The sequence below is a fragment of the Prenolepis imparis genome, unplaced genomic scaffold (genome assembly GCF_030444845.1).
Source record: "Prenolepis imparis isolate NDT839.2.m4 unplaced genomic scaffold, iyPreImpa1.0 SCAF_5, whole genome shotgun sequence".
Lineage (NCBI taxonomy): Eukaryota > Metazoa > Arthropoda > Insecta > Hymenoptera > Formicidae > Prenolepis > Prenolepis imparis.
Genome location: NW_028141163.1, coordinates 8,683,414 through 8,705,985, shown reverse-complemented (window position 1 = coordinate 8,705,985; position 22,572 = coordinate 8,683,414). Strand labels below are relative to the sequence as shown.

The following is a 22,572-nucleotide window of genomic DNA, read 5'->3' as shown; positions in this document are numbered from 1 at the left end:
ATGTTTATTAAATGCAGAAATTGATAGCTACTTAACGCGTCATCTTGTATATTTCGATTCGATATGCATGTCAATTCTTCATCAAAGAATCAATCAACCGCGATATTCAGATCGAACTATTTCAACGTGGCTACGTCGAGCATGAGCAACAAGATCGAATACTTAGTGAAGTATTCAGTTGCACCTCCGCCCAGCAGAGACTATTACGGTCTAAAGGTTCTTCAAGACGAGGTACTGATGATATTAATGCCATGCATTGTCCTTCTAAACCTATAGATTCTCATGTGATAATAGCTTCTAGGTAATTTTATACTTGTGGAGAATCTCTCACGGACCTCACAAAACACCGATCGTATATCGTGCCAAGCTCATCGAATTTGATCAAGAGAAATCCTTACAGAACGAAATACATTACGCATTTGGTGAGACATTTAATTTTTAAAAAGAATGCTTATCCACGAACAAATTCCAAATTTTTTTTCGATATTATTTTACCAAGATAAGACTGTGCTATGAAGTTTTGACCTTGTTAAAGTGATTTTTTCGTTTTGATGATTTTACTAAGCTGCCACTTCTCTAACAGGTAAACATTTATTAAAATACGTGAAAAATATTGCTGAAGGAAATATAAATACTCTTTTGACTTTACCCAAAAATTTAATTGGAAGAATTTCAAGATATTTAACATTCACAGATATTATCAAATTATCCTCATTATCGCACGTCGCCTGCGAGGTAAAAAAATATTAATGAAATAACAGTAATATTTTATTTTGGATCTGCTTTTATTTTCTTTAAAAGATAACAGAAGTTTTCTGCTTTTTTAACAAACACGAAGATTTAGTACCATTAAAACTGAGTCATGCATTATTATAATTAATTATTATATTGCTTTCATACAATATTTTTAATTTATTAATTTATTAATATAAAAAATAAAATTTAAATTATTTAATTTATTAATATAAAAAATAAAATTTAAAATAGAGAGAGAAAGAAAGCAAAAAATGTTGTTATATTTATGTATTTGTTATATGTGTATAATTTTATATTTTGCGATCTGAATTTATTGAAAAAATCTCAATATTAAATTGATAATTAAGATAAAAAATGGAAATGGAAAAAAATGGAATAAGTAAAATTTTATAGTTTTATTATATCTTTTTTATAAATATAATAATTATATTATATGTATATATATATGCATTTATCTAAATCTAATAGATTGTATTTTTTTAGGTATTTAACACCGATCCAATCTGGCAAATACTTTACAAAAGAGATAAAAAAGCCAATGTTAACATAGAGGAAAAAGAAAAGGCTAGGATTTATGGTTGGAAGCAGTTGTACAAAAATAGAGAAATGCAGACGTCAATGAAAAATCAAAAGGTATGAAATTATAAATGATAAATAAAAGTTCAATTTGTGTTTGATAAAGATATATACTAAATATATATATATTTTTTTTTAGAATCTTGGAATTCCGATTAAATTTACAAACAATGTAAAAACTAATAAATTATCATTGAGACCTACACATACACACACAAACACTAATAATAATGTGTCTAAATCTATTTCAAAAACAACTTCAACAAATATCATGGCGAAGAAACGTATAGAGTCTTCCAGCACAAATCTCGTAACAACTCCACTTTCCAAAACGATGTCTGATACTCGATTTTGCACATATACAAAGAATGAGAAATTAATTCCACAAAACCACAAGAATGTGGGAAATGCTAGTTTTGCATTTAACGTAAATGAGAAAGATATTAAGAAGGAAAATCTTATTACATCGAAAACAACAACAAAACGAGAAGCTAAAAATCTTTTTAAGTATGACAAAGTATCTGACAAACAACAGAACAAATCGGAAAAATGTTTTAATAAGATCGATAACACCAGCAATACAAAATCGGGCACATCAATACAACAAAGCAAATTAAAATCCACTACTTCTAAAACATTCTTTTCTAAGAACACTGTGGAAAATGCCAAATCTTCTTCGGATTTAACGCAGAATTCTCATAATAGAACTCGATTGAAGACGAAGATCAAGCCTAAGAAGAAAATAACCGCGACTAAGTCTGAAATATTTAATATTGATGAAGCATTGCCAGAAAAACCTTTTCTAGTCGGAGATGGCAATTTCGATCTGGCTGATCTGATCGAAGAGAGCTTAAAAAATATCCGAAGTCCACGAAGTGTATTTGATTATGATTTTAGTTGCATACAGCAATCGGATGCAATAAAAAAGGATACTTTAAATATTAAAAACGAAATTGAGAATATGGAAAAGTTGAAACAATTAAAACCTCCCCGAAACAGCATCATTACGAATAACTTTTCTAACAAAATGATTCGAGGTGGCGAAATTCTCGAGAAGCTTTCGGAAAAATCTGAATCCTTTAGTGAAACATCTAACGAGTCTCTTGTAAATGATAAAAAAGCTTTACCAGATAGAAACAATAAACCCTCATTATTATCTGAAAAGTACATGAAAGCTCGAGCAGAACTCCAACAATCCTTAGATTGGAAACGAAATGCTTCAGTACCTTTTGAAGATCAATGGGAACCATATTCAGCCGTAAACTTCCAGAAGAAATCTCTTAAACCTAAAAAAGTTAATAATAGTAATGAGAAGTTTGTTATTTCTCGAGGACCATCAAGAACTTATCTTTTAAAAGCAAACGCTTCGAATCACTTGGAGAATAAAAAAAATATTTCTGCGCATAGTTCTAAAATTATCAAATAAAATCTACGAAAATCTAAAAAAGCATTGAAAGAGAAATCAATCTAAAAAATAATTGACAAAAATCTATTTTATATAATTTTCAGAATTTAGAAAATTTTTACATATTATATACCTATAACATTCAAAAATATTTTAGAATTATTATTAAAAATAAATGCTATTTACAAAAAAATGCATAGAATAATATTTTCGAATTATTATAAAAGATGACAAATAAATTAATTAATTCTAAAATTTCTTTGCAGAATTCAACGAAACTAAATTTATTTGAATTTTGAGATAACTTATGTATAAAAATTATTATGTATAAAATTATTATGTATAAAATCTTAATAATCTTTCTATTATTTTTTGTTTTCTTTAAACCTCATATACATTTACTTATAAATATAATAAAGGGGATTCTTAACATATTATTTAAAAACTCTATTGTAATGATAAAATTTATTTAGCTTTAGTATTTGTTGATTTTATATTTTCGCAGGTAGAGATATATGTAAAATAAAATAGAGCATTGATTTGCATTTGATGATATGTGTGATAGATACAAGCTTTCTTTTTTAAATTATTTACAATGCGTGATGTGTGATAACAAGGCGTCGGAATGCGCAAACTGTTGATTACAATTAGCTGGCACTCGTTATTGGAGGAACAAGTATTGATATTCTGTTTATAATAATGGGAAAGAAGCATTTGCTTTTTACATTTTTATAAATTCTATTTCAAATGCGTAATTTTCGATCATATATTGATAAATTAGTGCAAAGCTACGCATAATGTAACGCATAAAATTTGTGTTTGCTATTATTTAGGAAAGCAATGAGAAGATACGAAGTATCTGGGCCTGTATATAATTTGTTTTCGTAATTAACTATATTCTGTAGTCATTAATTTCAGGATGTAAAAACAACAAATTTAACTACAAGAGAATACTGCAGATTTCAATTTTATATTACAGCTATAATTTTCGATATATCAAAACTGCTTTATTAAATAGAATTGATTATATAGAATATAGTAAAAAAGCAATTACATAGATAAATAATTGCATAAGAGTTATAAAATAAAAGTTACTTTAAGGAAATGTGTGTGTAGATTTTTGTTTAAGAGTTGCATGAGTAAGTTTTGATATATATCGAGAATTATGTATATTATCGAATTATGAATTACGCTCTCTACTAAGGAGAACATTTTCTCTTTAATTTTTTTTGCCTATCATAATAATAAATTGCATTCAATAAACCACACTTTGCGATTAAACTGCCAATAAAGCAGTTCCATTTTCAAATCTTATTGTCATTTCTGTCCTTAAATTTATCTCATCGCTTTGTGTAAATTTTACGTTTTTATTTCAAAATTTATAAATGTTCTAAAACAAATTTGCTGTCAGATTTTAACTTCTTTTACTTTCTGTTATAAAATTAATTTCTTAATGCGCGAATTTATAGAATGTATATTCAATACATGAAAACTGTTGTTTTAGTAAAATTTAATATATACTCTTCATAATTTAAGGCGCGCGAATCTGTGCAGGACTTGAATCTCAAAAATTGACGTGTCTAGCGTCGAATATGGCATAAGATTCAACAAAGTTGTTTTTCATCAACAATATTATAATTAACAAGATTTCGTTCTTAATTGACTTCGCCGCTATTTCAATCTTACGAAGACAATTCGATTTTTTTGGAAATATTTTCAAGAAGAAATATTGAATCGCTTCTTAAAACTATTTTCAAAATTGATCTTATTTGCATTCAAATTAAACTACCGCCATGGCTCGGTCTCATCAAACATTCGATCTATGTTATCTCGCAGCATCTTCTCTTGTTCTGCAAAATTGAAATTGAATAATATCTACATCATTTTAAATTTGCAATTCAAAAAAGCATCATGAATAATCACCTTTGGTTAAATTTGCAATAATGCATTGTTTCCGAAGAAACTCCATGCATAAAGCTCGTGACAGGCCGAAAGCGTGCATGTTGCAAGTAAAAGTCCTGTTTGATGGAAAAGACGAATAAAATAATTCGATACCATAAAACATAAATCAAATATTAATAAAGTTACCCTAACTGTCCGAAGACAATGTTTGCTTGAAACTTTCGATCTTCGGCAGCGATGCTTTCTTGATCTAAGGATTTCGGTCGAGGTGGTACCGGTCTGGAAGCTCGTTCACATTGAACTGCATCGAAAAATGCAGCCGTCCAAAATCTCATAGACGTCCATATCGGTTGAACACGTAAATGCGTATACAAATATTCACGATATGGCTCTAATCCAGGAACTTCAACTAAAAAACATAAGTATAATACATTGCTGAGAGATGAATGCACAGGTTTTAATGTAAAAATATGCATATAATAAGTTATAATCAATTACATTAGAACAAGTAAGATTCACAAATTTAAAAATTCATACAGTAATCATTTTAATAATTTAATAATAACCACATTTATTATAATTTAGTATAAGAAATTTTATGATTTACATTTTATGTTTTTTTGATTATTTAATTAACACACCAAGGAGTGTAAAGTGTAGAGAGAAAGACAGAAAAATTAATTAGAATATTATATTAAGTATTAATGTGTTTGATATAATTCTTCTCTTTATAATATATATGTATATATAGAAAAATTTCTATATATAAAAAATTCTGTATTATATACAATTTCTCTCTTATATATATAATTATATATTATAATTATATATTATCTATTATATATATATATATATATTTTTATGTTATATATTGCTTTATTATTCTAATAAATTATTACTTTAAATTTTAATATGATTTACCTATTATGAAAAAATTCTTACCTTCGTGATAAAAAGTGAAACACATGTTCATGAGACTTTTAGCGGGCGCAAAGTCGTCTGCCTCGTGGCATTCAAACAGTGCGACCGCAAAATGCTGTGCCAAGGAGTAAAATGAAGCTTCCGTAACACACGCACGTGCTCTTCTCGCATTCACCACTCTAGAGAACCATATTCTTCCCGATTCGGTCTACAAATTTATTATTACGAATCGAACATTTTGAAACGGATATGTATTATCTAACTATTGATTTTGCTAGTATTTTAAATCTATATTTATTTGAGGAGTTATTCTCTGATTTTAATTAAAATATTTCTTTACGCTTTAAGACCTTATATTAATCGTTATCGAAATGTAAAATTTATTTGACACATACCAAGACCATTTGTCCAAAATTAGCCTTTTGCTCTTGATCGATACTATTAGGCGCATCGAATAACAGAGGTACAAAAGCCTTCATAAAATCCGCGGCTGCTTCCTCTGATTGACTATCAGCTGATAAGCTCGAGGCCCAAGATTGAACGGAACCTGATGATCCTAAGCAAAAATAATTAAATATTAATGGCGTTGCAATACTCCAATTTGTAGTACTATTACATATTTACAATTTATAATTTATAATTTATAATTTATAATGTATAACTTATGTATTTACAAAATATTTCATTTTTAGATAATTAAAATTTTATTTTCAGGTAGAATATCTTAAAATTAAAATTAAAAATTACCTGATCTCTGCCACATTCTGCGACCGTCCATGTTGGAATCTAAACTAGTACTTGGTCCATATCCGTCTTGATCGCTCGTAGAATCACTACTACAAGGTACGTCTAAAATAAAGAGAAATGCCTTCTATCAAATATTCTATGTAATTTTTAAAACGACTATATATAACTCAACATATCAAGCAGTAGTGCGCTTCAAGGGCGACACAAACTTGCAGCCCAATCTAATCTAATGTTTCATTTGAACAGAGAAACAAACGACAAAGATAAGTTTACTAGACTACGCAACAAAGTGTTGGTCACTCTTGCGTATGGACGAATTCGTCTAGTTCTAAATTACTGTTGAGTCACAAATAAAAAGCATATAAAACCGGAATAAAATAAACAAATATATATATATATATATATATATATATATATATATGCAATAAATTATGTTTATTTCAACAATATTATATTTTTGTACTTGTTAAAATTATTATTAACAGACAAAAGGTAATTTGTGTTGTTTTAACTTATATGAGTGCATTGTAAAATAAGATACTTTATGCTAGAATTATATTTAAGATTACTTGCTTAGAGTTACAATTTATGCACCAATATCTTAAAATTTTTATAATTATTGTAAAATAAATTTTGCAGAATAAAATTTAATATATGGCAAAGTTAAATATAGTTCAAATTAGATATAGCAAAGCAGCGCACTTACAAATGCCTATCATTATTATTATTACGATAAATATTGCATGTATGTCCACGTGATGTTACTTAACTATTTTTCTACGCGTAAGTTCTTGTCAATAATTATGCGATAAATGGCGACATTGCGAAAATAATAGAGAGATCTAACTGACAATAAATATAGTTTATGTATCGCGGGAAACTACTCTATCACACAGTAGAACTTATTTTTCATCCATGTAGAATAAAATCCCTCGTTGCGAGAAAATGCACATGGATGCAATCGGGGTGCATAGGTGGGTCGCGTGTAAATATGCACATAAATACACAAAGTAACAACATCTTTACCAACGGGATACAACGTCTGGCAAGAAACTACGAGTGTTCTGACATGTTCGAATATACAAATGCCGAGCTGTGTTTTATATATGTACGTAATATATCTCAGAGAAAATGTGGTTACTTTTAAGCGTTCACATAAATCTTCTTTAAAGATTACTCTCAATGTAATATATTCAATTCAATATAATGAGTCACATAAATGCAAATTAATTTCTCTTTCTCAATCGACTTCTCAGCATCGTTCTCATGATTAAAATATCTACATTCTAAAAGCATGTTTATGACGTTAATTATTTGTAAAACAAAAATCAATGTTAAAAAATTGAACAGTAGTGAAGATTAAACATTATAAGTTTCTAGTTTGTAAGTTTTATTTATACTTTTTCGAATTTAAGTACTAAAAGAGAGAAGCTAAAGCAAATTAAATTCTATTTTATTTAAATAAGATCATGATATACTGAAATACGAAACTCAATATTTCCTGGTCAAATCATTCGAGATCTCATCAGAATCGACCCATGAATATTCGAACACCGGGTTACGCGGACATATTGATTGCACTAGTATTTACTAATCACATTTAGCGGAGTGGATCTGGAAACTCGGGCATGTGAAAAGGAATGTTTACGATAGTATCAAAGTATCGAGACTTTATTTGGTTTATATATGTTTAAATGTTAATAAAGAAAATAATTTTTTTAAAGCTATATATCAGTACTTGAAAAAAAATACTAAGAACTAAATCATTGATATTTCATCGTTATTAGAAATTAATAATTTCTTGTGGACTAAATTTTTCAATATTTTATAAGAAAAAATACTATATATATTTTTGCAAAACATAAATTATTTGGATTAATCTTATTTTTTTTCACAAATATCGTTGCAGATATTATAAATCAGTAATTAAGATAATTTTCAAGAGAATCAGGTAATAATATTTACAAAGAAAATTTGATGATTAAAATATATATGTATAAGTATCGATACTTTAAACTGAACATCCCTACAGTGTACATTGAGGAGACTCGCGGATGAGATCATAGGGACAGTCCACATTGACTGACTGTTACATTTACCTAAACGGAAAACAACCGTCTGATAGCGGGTCGGCGCCCTCGCTTCGTGAAAAGAAAGAAGAACACAGCATATTATTTCCATTCCGAGTCTCGATAACTGCATTTTCGCGAGCGAGAGAAAGATAGCGACCGTCGTCGAAGACGATGAGAGTCATTGACTCTGACTCGTTCGACGTTCGCCGCGGATAATTAGAGGCGAAGGCTAATCACCTGCTCTGTAATTCAACTTCTCGTAAGGATCAGGTCCGGTTGCTTTGATGTCCTGTTCTTGAAGAGGCTCTATACTTTCCTGGCTGTCCCGGTCGGGACTGATAATATTCTCTTGCTCCGTTCGATTCTCTTGCTTTTTACTTGAGACTGATCTCGAGGATGCTATCTCCTCGTACGTCATCCCAGGCGGATACTTTCGTGTCCTAGAAAGACTGGTGCTTACTTGTCGTTCCAATTTGTGTCGTGCTATCGCCTCATAATCCTCGTATGATAATCCCGCGCCGAATCTACGAAGGATAAGAGATATTGCGTATCAGAGCGTGAATTATTCATGAGAAACAAATATTACAGTATTATCCTCGTCGAAGTCTAAATCTTTATTAGAGTGTATGACGTATAATCGCTTACTAATATATATAGTTACATTACAATTAAAATTTACACACAGTGTCGGCGAAGATAATATATTGTAATATATATATTTATTTTTTACGAATAATATATCGATATTATCGAGTTAGTACGTACAAGACTAATCTTATGTAGAAAATCAACTTAAATTATAAATAAAAAATTACAATAGAAATTATAATAGAAATTTTCTAATAAATTAAGAAATTTTATAATCTAAAAAAATTTATAATAAATTATAATAGAAAATATAAAATAAAAAACATAATAAATCTAATAAATATGAGAATATGTTATCACAGAAAAGTTAGAAATCTTTTTAAATATCTTGTAAATATAGTATTTCCAAATTTTATAAATTTATAAAACGACAAATATATATGTTTCTAGCAATAAATTTTTAAAAAATATGTAAGAAAAATTCACGCACATTTTATTAATTCATAAACTCAACGCTAGTATAATCAATGAAAATTTTATTAATCTTCTACGATATAGAATAACCAAATTTACAGTTTCAGCATCTATATGCTTAACGTATACACTCTTACTAATTATTATTAATTGTTACAGATATGCAGGATAATAAAACGCGTGCTTATACCTCGGGAGCCTCAGTTTCCGCCGTCCTAATTGCTCTTCTGACTTGATAGCAGATGGTACTTGCGGTGGCGAAGAGGGTGGCGACGAAGGGGTCGTCGTCAATTCACTTTCCTCTAAACTACTACTAAGAGCGGATCCTATTCTATTCCCTAGGCCCTGAAGATACTCTCCGCTTCCTCCCAGAGCGGATCGCACGGACCTGAGAGCACCTCTAGTACGTCCAATTAACGACCCCCCTCCATTGGAGGGTAAAGGCGTTGTAACATCTACCATGTTCTGAAACAAATACGTGTCACAATTAATCTGTCAGCTCTATATCTTCAAGAATTTTTCATCATTCAACAATGCTATCTGTACAGTAAACTTTTCATATCTAGACAATGTGCTGTTTGTTCAATCATCAATAGCTATCTAGAATTATAATAATATGCAAGAAATGTAAATGTGAATAAAATTAAAGTTTAAAAACTAAATTATTAGATATGTATAATGACAAATGACTGAGATTAATAACGTACTGCGTATTTCGAAACACAAATATTTATCATATATTTGCAATTTTAATTAAAGCAACAAGTGTGTTTCGTGATGCAAATAGATTAGGCTTAAAATAATAATACGGAATGTATTGTTAAATTAATATAAAATCTCTGCTTCAATTTTTATATTTTCAAAAACTTATATGCAAGATAGAATATTTTACAAAGCCTTGTTATTGCAAAAGAATAAATAGAATAGAATAAAAAATTTTGATTTTACACAAAACTTCCATATAAATTTTGAAACAAAAAATATTCTGTCTCTTATACAAACTTTTTTAAAATATACGAATAATAAATAAAAACTAAAATTATTGCTATTAAAAATACAGCAATGGAAACTATTGCTTTTCTTATGCAACGTTTTCGGCCCATCAAACCGAGATTAGGAATAACAATGTGACGAATTTATTTCATGAGTTATAAAGTTTTAACGAAGAGAAATTATAACAATCTCTGACAATGAATGCACTTGACAAATCTCGTTCAACTGCTGACTATGGAAGAATTTCTAATTCGCTGTGTCGAATGTCGATTGTGCATTTTGATATTTCTGCAAAGCAATTTATGAAACGCGACCTACCTCGCCGATTATATAGTCCCTACAAAACAAGTAAGGCTGAAAGTAATCTCAGATAAGAGGTATAAGCTTCATTTCAGATGTATATAGGCCACTGTGCGCCTACCTATACTCATCTACAATATGCATACGTGTACACGCGTTATGCGTGAAGTGATAACGATGGCGAAAGAGAATTGAAAAAAATATCTATCGACTGGAAGTAATATTAACATTTTGAGATCGCTTTTACAGTTACTTAAAAGTTTATGCTATTTTGTAATCATAATAAAAAGAAATAAAAAATGTTTGGTACGAAAAAACAAAAAGAAATAATAAATGCAAAAAGGAATGAATTACAATTTACATTGTGTAATTTTTCAACACAATAATTAATCAACACAAATTAACACAAGCAGCTAACTTTAATTTTCTGTATAGAAATGTGTATTATATTTTATTTCTATATAGAAATGTGTATTATATGGAAGCAAATATTGACAATTTTTTCAATCTCCACGAGTATAGAATAGTTAATAAAATTCTAAAAGTCTGTCAATTAATTACCAGTGCTGTCATTTTAACTTTTTACGCTAGTACAGTTGACATAAAAACAAAATAATAACAAATTCTTAAAGTAATTAATAATAATTATCTATATCTACATCTTTTTTTTATGTCGCCTATATTAGCATAAAAAATTTAAACGACAATACTAATGATTAATTGACAGAATCTTAGATTTTCATTAACCGTTCCATTTCCATGAAGAGTAAACAAATTGCTTGTTTTAAAAAAGCATTTTAATCAGGATATGAAAGTTATATCAATCGATCTATCGGTAATATAATCGCAATAAACATCTAAATGCGTTTTACACTCGTCCGTCCAATCACATGTTACACTACATTGCATATGCGACCTTTCGCATTTATGTTTTATACCAAAAAGAAGAACGCGCGACATATCACTAAGAAAGGGCATTTATATCGTGTTCCACTTTTTTTGTTGGCGCAAAGCTTTGAGGCGATTTATTTAACGAAGAACAAGCAAAATATCGCGAATAACTAGACATACACACACATCCACAATGACATTTTAAGTTCTACAAAAATTTCTATTTAATGTTGCACAAAATATATATGTTGATCTAATAATAAATAAAAAGAAGAAGAATAAATAGAGTCAATAAAAAATAAAGTCGCAAAATCAGGCTATTGATATCGGGACAATCATTCATTGTCGACTGGATATTTGAACTAAACAGACTTTTATAATTGGTCTACCACATACGTTGGTGACCGCAAGAGATATAAAATCAACACGGATATCCTATAATAGACTATTATTAACCACAGCATATGAGCTTTTGGTAAAACCCAATTTCACTTTATTCTGACTACTTGCGTTTGAAATAATTTTATTTTTACGTGATTATGATTTATCACATATATTTATATTATTAGTAAAGTAATATACATAAAAAATATAAAATAGTATTAAGAATACAGCGTTGGAGAAATCAATTTTTAATTAATAAAAATTTAAATAAAAAAAATAATTGCATAAGTATTTGTTAAACAATTTTTATACAAATTAAGCTTTCAGATTAATGTAATATGTTTAACTATAATAAATTAAATATTTAATTATAAATACATCAAAATATTTAATATTAAGTTTGAACAATTGCATTTAATTTTCACCTTATAAAAAAATTGCGAATTTTACTGCTTTTAAAAACTAAAAAGTACCATACGATTGTATTGACATCGATTTTATAAAACTACAATGCATAAACATTTATTTTTTTAAATTTTCGAATTTTTTAAAAATATTTTATTAAAAATATTTACTATTAATCAATAATTCAAATTAATCCTATATGTGTGTTATTCATATCGATGGATGGATTTAAAATAAATTTTGGATTTAAAATAAATTTAATAAAATTGCATTATTTGATAAATTTCATTCGTCATCTGATTTATGACATATTTTAGAATAGAATAAAATTTCAATTTAATAACATACGATTTTTAATAATTTATATATTTATAATTTCATAAGAATGAAGAGAAAAATAATAAATAAACTATAAAATAAAATGTAAAATAACTACCGGATGTTACCGTGCAAAAGCCTAAACAAAGCTTTCTGCGTGGCGTCTAAAGATAGATCATCGATTACGTTCACATGTCTATGGCAATTCGACGCCGCAAGAATTTCCGATTAATGTGGGCGACGCGAGGGTGGAAGCACGTAATATCGGATGGAGAGAAAAAAAGCATGTCAAGGATATATTTAAATATCCAAATATAATCATATTGTCTTAATTTGTTTCCAGAAAAAATGTTTAATTAATCAATAATTAACTTTAAATAAATTTAATAAACAAATATAATATTTTTATTATATTATAATATATATTTACATGCAAAGAGATATGTATGACACATTATATAAAAATATATCTTTGGTATTCTCTTTTTTAATAAATTTTGGATTGAATTGTGCTCATTGCCAGAAGAAGTTTGCAATTTCTCTCCATCGAAAATTTTTTAAAGAAATTAATATATTTATTATACGTTAATTATCGTTAAATGTGTGATTTTTAAATCAAATTGTTGTTTAGTTGTTGCAAATATTAATAACAAATGTGCGATATTTAATTCAAAATATGCATTAAGCTTATAACAGTTATTAAAGACTTTATCTATAGACGCTAAATACTAAATTAAATGCTTGCTTGAAGCTTCTTTGAAAACTTTAATTTTTTTTTTAAAGAAGAGATACATATTGAAATAGTCAAATAAATAATATCGATAGAATATCATACAGCAATTAAGATTCAAAATATTAAATTATAAAATCATAAAAATTATTTAATTCTTATAATTACGTATCTAATAGAATTTAATGTGCAAAGTTCTGTTCCAAAATATAACGAAAAATAAATATATACATTTATTAGCAATAGCACATATAAAACATATTTCTAATGTAAACTTTAACAGAGTGTTAAGATATGAGATTAAATACATTACTATACATACTGATAGAAAATTTTGTAATTTTGTAATTTTTTTACATAAACTTTGTGATGAAAGGAAAATATGTAGAATATTGCAAGGTTCAACGATCAGTGGGCAAACCAACAGATAGCAAATATCAAAATAAAAATAAGTTATACAATGAACAAGCGGATTATGCAAGAGTGAATGATGTCGACAGAACATGTGGGCGATTGTGTTTCACAATGACATACAACTGCAATGCAGCGTTATCTATATTATGCAGTTCCGTGCTATGCTAGATGTGCTTATTTGCGTGCAGACATTTTCAAGTATATATACAAAAACGAAACAGAAATAAAGAAAAACGTCTTTCTGTGTTTATATGTGTGCCTTGTGACAATAAACAAAGATATGGATCACAAATGCACAAATGCGATTTGTCACTTAGGAATATTTTGCGTTAAGTTAAAAAGAGAGCAATGTGATATAATTGTGATCGTCACAACAAATGACGATTTTATCGTTGTCTGACGAGCGCCTCATTATCACAGTGCAAAACATGATTTAATGTATCTTCCGCATGCAAAACAAGCATCGCGAAAGTGTCAAACGGGAAGCGCAACTAAAATTAATAATAATATATGTCGCGATAGCAAATTTGCGAGTTGACGCTGCATGATCGTATTTGTCAAAAGACAAAAACTTTTTGCACTACTGCTTTAAAATATTTTAAATACGATTTCACACATAATTCCTCAATTCTCCAACTCCCGAAAATTAATTCTCTTGCAATATATTCTCCAATATTTTGCGTACTAATATACATATTTGTATCGCTCTTTACAAGTGCGAAAATATATAATTTAATACATCTTGTGTGAAAGAAATATTGAATGCAATTTTGACACTCGATAAGTTTTTGTATTAACAAGTGTTTTTATGTTAACAACTGTTGCTTAACGATGTATATATTAAGATCAAATTAGATTCTCACAAATGCTTATATTTAATATAATGTTTACCTAATTATACTTATTATAATAATGCCATGCGTGAATAATGTATCAAAATATTTGCTTATCAATAATTGTTGCGCTGTTATAGCAATCAATCAAGTGTTAAAAAGTTGGACACAAACTGCAACTGTATGAATGTTCTTGTCAAAATATACGATTTTCATCATGTTGTATATTATCAATTCTGTTATCAATGAAAAATAATTTAACGCGTACGCGCTTTATCATGCAATTTCAATATATGTTTACACATAAATCTACAACAATTTTTAATTAATCATCTGATAATTCATTCTACAAATTAAAATATCAAAATTTATTAATTAAAATAATAGCAAATATAACATTAAAAAACCGCAATCGTGAATTAGCAAGTATACTCAAAACACACAATACATATATGTATATTCTGTTATTATTTAACCTTTTTTTTATATAACAAAGTTTAAAAACATATAGAATCAGAAACACCAAACATATTTAGCTATTCGAGAAAATAATTATAAAATGTTCTAATAAATAACCGAGCCTGATCTTCGATGAAAAAATGCCTTGTTAATAATAATGTTCTAAATTTACACAGATTTTTTTCTAAAAAAAAATAATTAAAAGCAAGATAATATTGAATATATAGAGCACTAGAAAATAGTCAATATATTGCAAGTTGTGTTTGAATGGCACAAACGCAGCTGTCAAAACAGACGACGTTTTCTAATTATTATTCTCTTAAGTATTTTACAGTAAAGAATATTCTCAGAAGATGACAGATTGCCGATATATAAATTTTTTTTAAAGATTATTACTGAAAATATAATAAACAAATAGAAAAATTTTATAAAATAGGCTTTATAATATATAGCTATCGAAACACGTCTCTTCTCGCGAGTCAATGAAATTGAGCTGTGATATGTTCTTTAATAAATCAAATACCAATTTTAAATGCAGAAATGAAGCCCTAAGACCACAGACGAACACTGTCACCCTCGCAAAATGTTGGTGAACACGTGTAACACTGCTCTTGACATACTACTACGGACTTGCACTATCATGAGCTTTGCAGCTGCTTCGGGGACTATTCGCACATAACGTTGCATTACCCCTCCAGTATACGATCGGATTAATAAGCGCGCATGCGTTTATTACGATCAATACGACGCCTCGATTTACCAGCACGTTAATTAATTCTAACACTGCTGAAATTCGCCACCGTGTATATACTAACAGTCGGTACCATGCCAACTGACAATGAATAACTATCAGACAAAATAACAATTCAATATACATATCTAATAAATGCAAATCTAATAAATTGCCGGGTAAATAAAACGCTCTTTTTGTATTAAATAATTTTTATGAGAATATATTACATAAGAGAAAGAGAATAAATTATATAATAGAATAAATTATATAAGAAAAAATAAATTATATAATCTAAGATTGTTTTGTTATCCAATCGTAAAAAAAATTATATTTGAATTTGAACCGTAAAAAATAATGTAACATTTTTATTAGAACTATTTTGCAATATTTTATATCTATATCTAATTTAATGTATTTAATTAAAAATGTTAATATTTAATACATATAATATATATATTAACAATTCAAGAAAATTATATATTAATGCACATATTATTGCATAAGAGAATTGCAAAGAGAATTTCCTACAAAAGTTAATGTAACAAAATTTAATAATATATAAATTGGAAATTATAATACACAAACAATAAAAAGTTATATAAAATTATAAATATTTAAATATATATTATAATTTTGTAAGGGTACTTTTTAGAAAGTTAAATTAAAGCATTTAGTTAATATTTTTTATTGCAGGAAACATTATAATACATAAGTGCACCATAGATCAGGTTTTTACTAAATATAATAAACTAAAGGCGCTTTGAAGGCAGCTTTAGGCTAGTGGATGTTCAGAGACGTGTACACTAGAGCGGCTTTCTTAGGTAAATGTATATTATCCACCCGAACGTGACTTCTGCAAGAGATATAAACGTGAAATATATAATATATCTACACACACAGAGAATTTGCCAACACCACCGGGCAATATATTTATAATAATGTTTACATAATGTGAATATTTTAAATTAATATTTATAATATCTGATATTTTAAATCTATAATTTGAGATTTTTTATAGAAAATTTATTGAAAGGTTTTTTTAATTATAAATTTGGTTAAAAATTTGTTAATAAAATTACAAGTGATGCTGGATCTTTCTGATAAAATCATTTTCATTGCTGAATAAAAAATCTACTGTTATAATTATTTCATAACATTTATAGTTGTAACAGAATAATAAGTATTTATGTAAACAATTGTAAAAAAGTGTTTTAAAAAATCTTACCCTCTTGGTACACCAGAACCCAAGCTGGCGACCTTAACTTTCATATTTAGTGGAAGTCCTTCGTGACTCAGATTGACGTGTTGAGGAATGTCATCCTCGAAGTTAATCAGAAGCAGCACGGTGCGGCAACCAGAGTTTCGGATCACACCCAGGACTGTGCCATTGTTCGCCGTGAACGATCTATAATTTCCTTCGATAAGTGCTGGCTCTTTATGCAAGTAAGCTAAGGTTTTGTAGATCTTGTAGTGTGATTCATGCGATTTATGAGAGTTCTCTCTCGCCAAGTTGACTTTTTTATAGTTTTCATTCACCGGAAGCCACGTCGAATTCGCCGTACTAAAACCTGCCGTAATAAATCGATGAAGATTTAATAATATATTGTTATTAATTAAATATTATAAATCGTAGAAATTCGTCTTCTACCTGCGTTCTTCGTCGCGTCCCATTGGAATGGCGTTCTTTCTGGATCGCGAGACAGAGCAGCATAATGCTCTTTGCCTGCGTTGCATGCCTCGGGATCCTGTGTATCCTTCCAGGATATATCTCTCTTGTCCACCATGCCAATTTCATCACCATTATAGGTCACTGCCATGCCTGGCAAAATCATGGACAACATAGTCATTTGGTCCAGTCTGCCGGGATAACGAGAGGCTACGCGCGGATTGTCATGATTTCCCAACTAAAAAACAAGTTTACACACACATATTACATTTAAACTTCGTTTATAAAATTAAAAACAGTTATTTTTGTATTTGTTTTGTGATGACAACAGATCTAAGATGTTGTTCTTTTTATCTATCTTATGACTGTCAAAAATATTAACTAAGTTTAAAGTAGCTAATTTCTATCAAAAAATATTAACACATCTTTTCGTCAATAAAATTGCAATTAGTATCGATGTTGTGATTATCTCTATTATCAAAGGATTCTTGTAGAAAATTCTATTTTTTTGTTCGCACTTTCTGTTAGAGATATAATACAAAATTTTTATTGCATTGCATAGTTAATTAATAATTAATTAATATATCTTTTTATGCGTTGATTGCAATGCATGCATAAAGATATGTGAATTAATTATGCGATGCATAAAAATTCATTATTTAAATCTTTAACGGAGAACAAAAAAATAGTATTTTCTACAATAATTTTTCGATCAAAATATCTGCGCTTCTATTAGATTCGCACGTCTGTACACATTCACAACACTGCACGTCTCGCGCGAGACTGATCGCAAGACTCTGAGCAGCTATGTCGCCAAGCACACCCCACACGTCCACCACGCTGCGCGTTTCGCGCGAGACTGATCCTGATCGTCAGTCTCGCAATCGCAATGTCTCGAGAATCGAGAATTAGTCTCGCGCGAGACGCGCAGGCGCGTAGCAGCCGTATAGGATGCGCTTGGCGGTACCGCTTCTCAGAGTCTTGCGGTCAGTCTCGCGCGAAACGCGCAGCGTGGTGGGTGTGTGGGGTGTACTTGGCGACACAGCTGCTCAGAGTCTTGCGGTTAGTCTCGCGCGAGACATGCAGCGTTGTGGATGTGTACAGACGCACGAATCTAATGGAAGCGCAGATATTATTATCGAAAGATTATTGTAGAAAATTCTATTTTTTTGTTCTCTGTTAAAGATTTAAATAATGAATTTTTATGCATATTGCATAATTAATTCACATATCTTTATACATGCATTGCTATCAACGCGTAATAAAATATATATATTAATTAATTATGCAATGCATAAAAATTTAGTATTTAAATCTAAAACAGAAAATGCGAACAAAAAAATAGAATTTTTTACAAGAATCTTTTGATAATCGAGATAATCACAATATTGAGACTAATTACGATTTTATTGACGAAAAGATGTATTAATATTTTTTGATAGAAATTAGCTACTTTAAACTCAATTAATAATTTTTGACAATTATCAGCTGATTTCTGTCAAAAAATATTAATCGAGGATAAAGTATTATACATATAACGTATTATTTACAACATATTATTATTTTAATATTTTTAACATATTATTATTTTAAAATTTAATTAGCAAATTAACGCTTTATTAATATTTTTTAACATACATCAGCTAATTAAAGCGTTAATTTGCTAATTAAATTTTAAAATAATATTATGTTATAAAAATTAAAATAATGGTATATTTTAAATAAAATGTTAGAGTACTTTAAACTCGATTCATATTTTTTGACAGTAATCAGCTGATTTCTGTATCATTCTCTTTAACATAAAATTGAGGAATGACGCTTGTGTCGTTCTAGTCTCTTTCCAAAAAGACATGTTAAGTCGATTTTCGCATGTATTGTTGTTACTCTTTTTTGCAATGTTGATTAGCTGCCTCGATTTGCGTTGTACACGCACCAAGCGTTAGTTCAAAATAAAATAAAATAAAATAATAATATGTTTTAAATAATATGTTACAATATTTAAAACTCGGTTAATATTTTTGACAGTTATCAGCTGATAATCTTGATGCTACGAATATAACGCACAACGCGAATTAGCAACAAGACAGCTAATTAGCATTGCGGAAAAAAAACAACAATACTTCGAGATTTTCAAGAATCGACTTAACATGCCTTTTTTTGGAAAGGGATATAAATTTAGATTTAAAAAGTTTTTTATAATTACACATATAGTAAATTTTACCGTTTTTTCTAATTTTTTTATAAATAAGTAAAATATTTATTTTCAAAACTTTAGTGCGACGCATATATAGTATTCAGTACATATAAGAATTATAAGACTCTTTCTTTACATTGCAATTAAATTAGAACAGTTCAGAGTTTGCTAAATTTTATCAAAAATAAAAAATGAAATCTTCTCATTAAGATAATGATAAGTAATGACTTTATGTAAATACGTACCACCCAATTAGCGGTTTCACCTTGTGGCATTGAGTTCAACCAGAGGTCTATTTCTTTTTTGAAAAATTCCGCGGATGAATTAACGGTCACATTTATTATAAACTCGAAATTGAAAGGCAGCACGCTATAGTTATAATACTCCATGGTATGCGGAAAACTGGTATACGCTTCCATCACCAACAACTAGAAAGATCAGAATAGTAGTTTATAATTTTATAAATCAATGAAACACAAAATATATAGATTTGAAAAAAATAATATTGGTTAATTCACCTTCTGATCCTGATTATGCTCATCAGCATATTCATCTACGTATTTTCGCCAATCTCCGAATAGCTCGTAAGTAGACAGTTGATCAACAGTGTAAATATGATCCAAATATCCGTAATCTCGCGGTGTGACATCAGCCGCGTAACTTCTGGGCTCATCTCGCAATTCTTTATCCTCATAAATAAACGGAGCGGAATCAATGCGGAATCCGTCTATACCCAAATCCAGCCAGAATTTCAGTACGTTCTATAACGGATCGAAAAAATCATTAGGAAAATGTTAGAATAAGCTTAAACTGCTCTGTAATGCGTGAAAGATGTTTTTATTCACTTTTCTTTATATATCTTTCTGATTATAAAACTTTATGTTCTCTTATATATATATACACAAAGACACACACACACACATATTTAAATCTCGAATTTAATTTGCAATTATAGATATTCACTAAAATTTTCATTTGCAAAAAAGAAGCTGTTGAGAGATTTATAGGGCGAGTTTTTTAATTCATCGATTGATCAAATCGCATGCATTTGCAGCATTTGCGCATCATGCGATTGATTAATCGATGAATTAAAAAACTCGCCCATAATCTAGATTAAATGATGAGTGTTTATAATCTAGAATCTAGACAAAAATACGGTAACAAAAAAATTAAATAATACATTAATATATAAAATATTAATGCTAATAAAATAAATTATGCTACAATTTATTTTATTATGTTGCATATTTTGAAGAAGATTATGATATTTCAAACATGTAAGTTAAAGAATATATTAAACTTTGAATTAACAGAAATGAATAAGAATTATTATTTGATTATACTAATTAATATTAATAATATAGATAAATCATAAAATTAATTATAGCGATAATCTTTTCTATCCTTCTTACAAATAAAATAAAATATGACTGGAATAGAAAATCAAGTAATTTAATAAAAAAAATTTCTTTTCTGGAAATCTAACATATAGCAACATTTTAGGAAAAAACTGAACTTTTCTTTGTAACTTACTATCAGCTCCTCTCTTACGTCAGGATTGGAGAAGTTCAAATCAGGCTGTCTATAATCGAATTGATGAAAATACCATTCTTTTTGTGAATCGACATAAGTCCACGCGGAGCCACTAAACACACTGATCCAATTATTAGGCTCCGTTTTGTTATCTTTATTTTTACCCTCTGCCCACATGTAATAATCCTTATATTTCTTATCTCCCTTAAGACCTTTCTGGAACCATGGGTGCTTGTCAGAAGTATGATTAGGTACGAGATCGAGGACCACCTATAAGAATGATATTATGAAATAACTGCTGAAAAAGACAATCTAGTTTTATATAATGATTCTGATGTAGACAAACCGCCGTACTTTTAGACCGAGTTTTTTAGCTTCCGCCACGAGATCCTCGCAATCCTTTAGTGATCCAAAAATTGGATCGACATCCGTAAAATTGGATATGTCGTATCCAAAATCGACCTGGGGACTTGGATATATGGGCGACAACCATATCGCGTTGATGCCAGTTTTAACGAAATAAGGTAACTTTAAACTTATTCCTGATAATTAAAAAAAACAATCCTTCAAATTTTGCAAACGTTTTTATATTTGGCTTACGTTATTTATGCATTGATGTTTTTATCACATATACTACTCAGATTAATTAAATCTGAATTATGCTATAATTAATCGACCATATTGTAACATTATATGTAAATATATAATAACTTTTTATTCTTCATTACCTTATGCTATTAATACGTATTAATAAATAATGATTGACATATGCTTATACCTTTCAGATCACCTATGCCATCGGCATTCGTATCATACAAACTTCTCGGATAAACCTGATAGAAGACAGTGTTGTTCCACCACCTCTTATTGAGAATCTCAGCAGACGAACAGCTCACTAGGAGCAAAACCGCGCACAAGCGTGTTGTCAGTGACATGATGCCGTTTGCACTTGTCGAATTTGAAAACTGTTTATATATATATTAATGACTAAGAAAATCAGTTGCTTTCTTATCGGTTGTGCCTAATTAATGTTATGCTATCTCTAAGCTACGAAAACAAAGAAATAAATTACAACCATAAAACAATGACTTACTGCAACTGTATGTGTGACTTTTTTATCGTCATCGATCAATTGCCGCAAAAAGTAATTAACATTTTGTTAAAAGATCAGGGATTAATGACACAAAGTCTATGTAAATGACAGAATCTATGTAAATGACATTGTTTTAAATTACCCGGAAATAACCCGAGAGATGTTTAAGTATGACACACGCTTAA

General features: G+C 28.8%; 3 protein-coding genes across 6 annotated transcripts; 1 reads left to right on the top strand and 2 right to left on the bottom strand.

Annotated features, from left to right (window-relative positions):
• The first annotated feature begins 84 nt into the window (after positions 1 to 84).
• On the top strand, positions 85 to 3,006 carry LOC145936004 (uncharacterized). Its single transcript, XM_083037860.1, has 5 exons — positions 85 to 231; positions 302 to 422; positions 584 to 735; positions 1,240 to 1,389; positions 1,472 to 3,006. Exons 1-5 carry the CDS (start codon positions 142 to 144, stop codon positions 2,756 to 2,758), a joined length of 1,800 nt encoding a protein of 599 aa, XP_082893986.1. The 5' UTR covers positions 85 to 141; the 3' UTR covers positions 2,759 to 3,006.
• A 181-nt stretch (positions 3,007 to 3,187) lies between these two features.
• On the bottom strand, positions 3,188 to 15,847 carry LOC145936208 (uncharacterized protein KIAA0513-like). Of its 4 annotated transcripts, none has more exons than XM_083038155.1 (10): positions 15,692 to 15,847; positions 9,632 to 9,906; positions 8,617 to 8,903; positions 8,407 to 8,448; positions 6,308 to 6,409; positions 5,956 to 6,116; positions 5,582 to 5,768; positions 4,826 to 5,048; positions 4,661 to 4,755; positions 3,188 to 4,587 (listed from the first exon to the last, which is right to left on the bottom strand). In XM_083038155.1, the coding sequence occupies exons 2-10, from the start codon at positions 9,901 to 9,903 to the stop codon at positions 4,523 to 4,525; spliced, it is 1,434 nt and encodes a 477-aa protein (XP_082894281.1). In that variant the 5' UTR covers positions 9,904 to 9,906; positions 15,692 to 15,847; the 3' UTR covers positions 3,188 to 4,522. The 4 variants fall into 4 exon arrangements, with proteins under 4 accessions (XP_082894281.1, XP_082894283.1, XP_082894284.1 ...); XM_083038157.1 differs by lacking the exon at positions 15,692 to 15,847 and adding an exon at positions 11,673 to 11,815; XM_083038158.1 differs by lacking the exon at positions 8,407 to 8,448.
• A 723-nt stretch (positions 15,848 to 16,570) lies between these two features.
• Positions 16,571 to 22,256, bottom strand: LOC145936125 (maltase 1-like). Its single transcript, XM_083038022.1, has 8 exons — positions 22,073 to 22,256; positions 21,649 to 21,836; positions 21,295 to 21,564; positions 20,280 to 20,522; positions 20,007 to 20,189; positions 17,550 to 17,805; positions 17,127 to 17,469; positions 16,571 to 16,754 (listed from the first exon to the last, which is right to left on the bottom strand). Exons 1-8 carry the CDS (start codon positions 22,227 to 22,229, stop codon positions 16,679 to 16,681), a joined length of 1,716 nt encoding a protein of 571 aa, XP_082894148.1. The 5' UTR covers positions 22,230 to 22,256; the 3' UTR covers positions 16,571 to 16,678.
• Between the last annotated feature and the right edge of the window lie 316 nt (positions 22,257 to 22,572).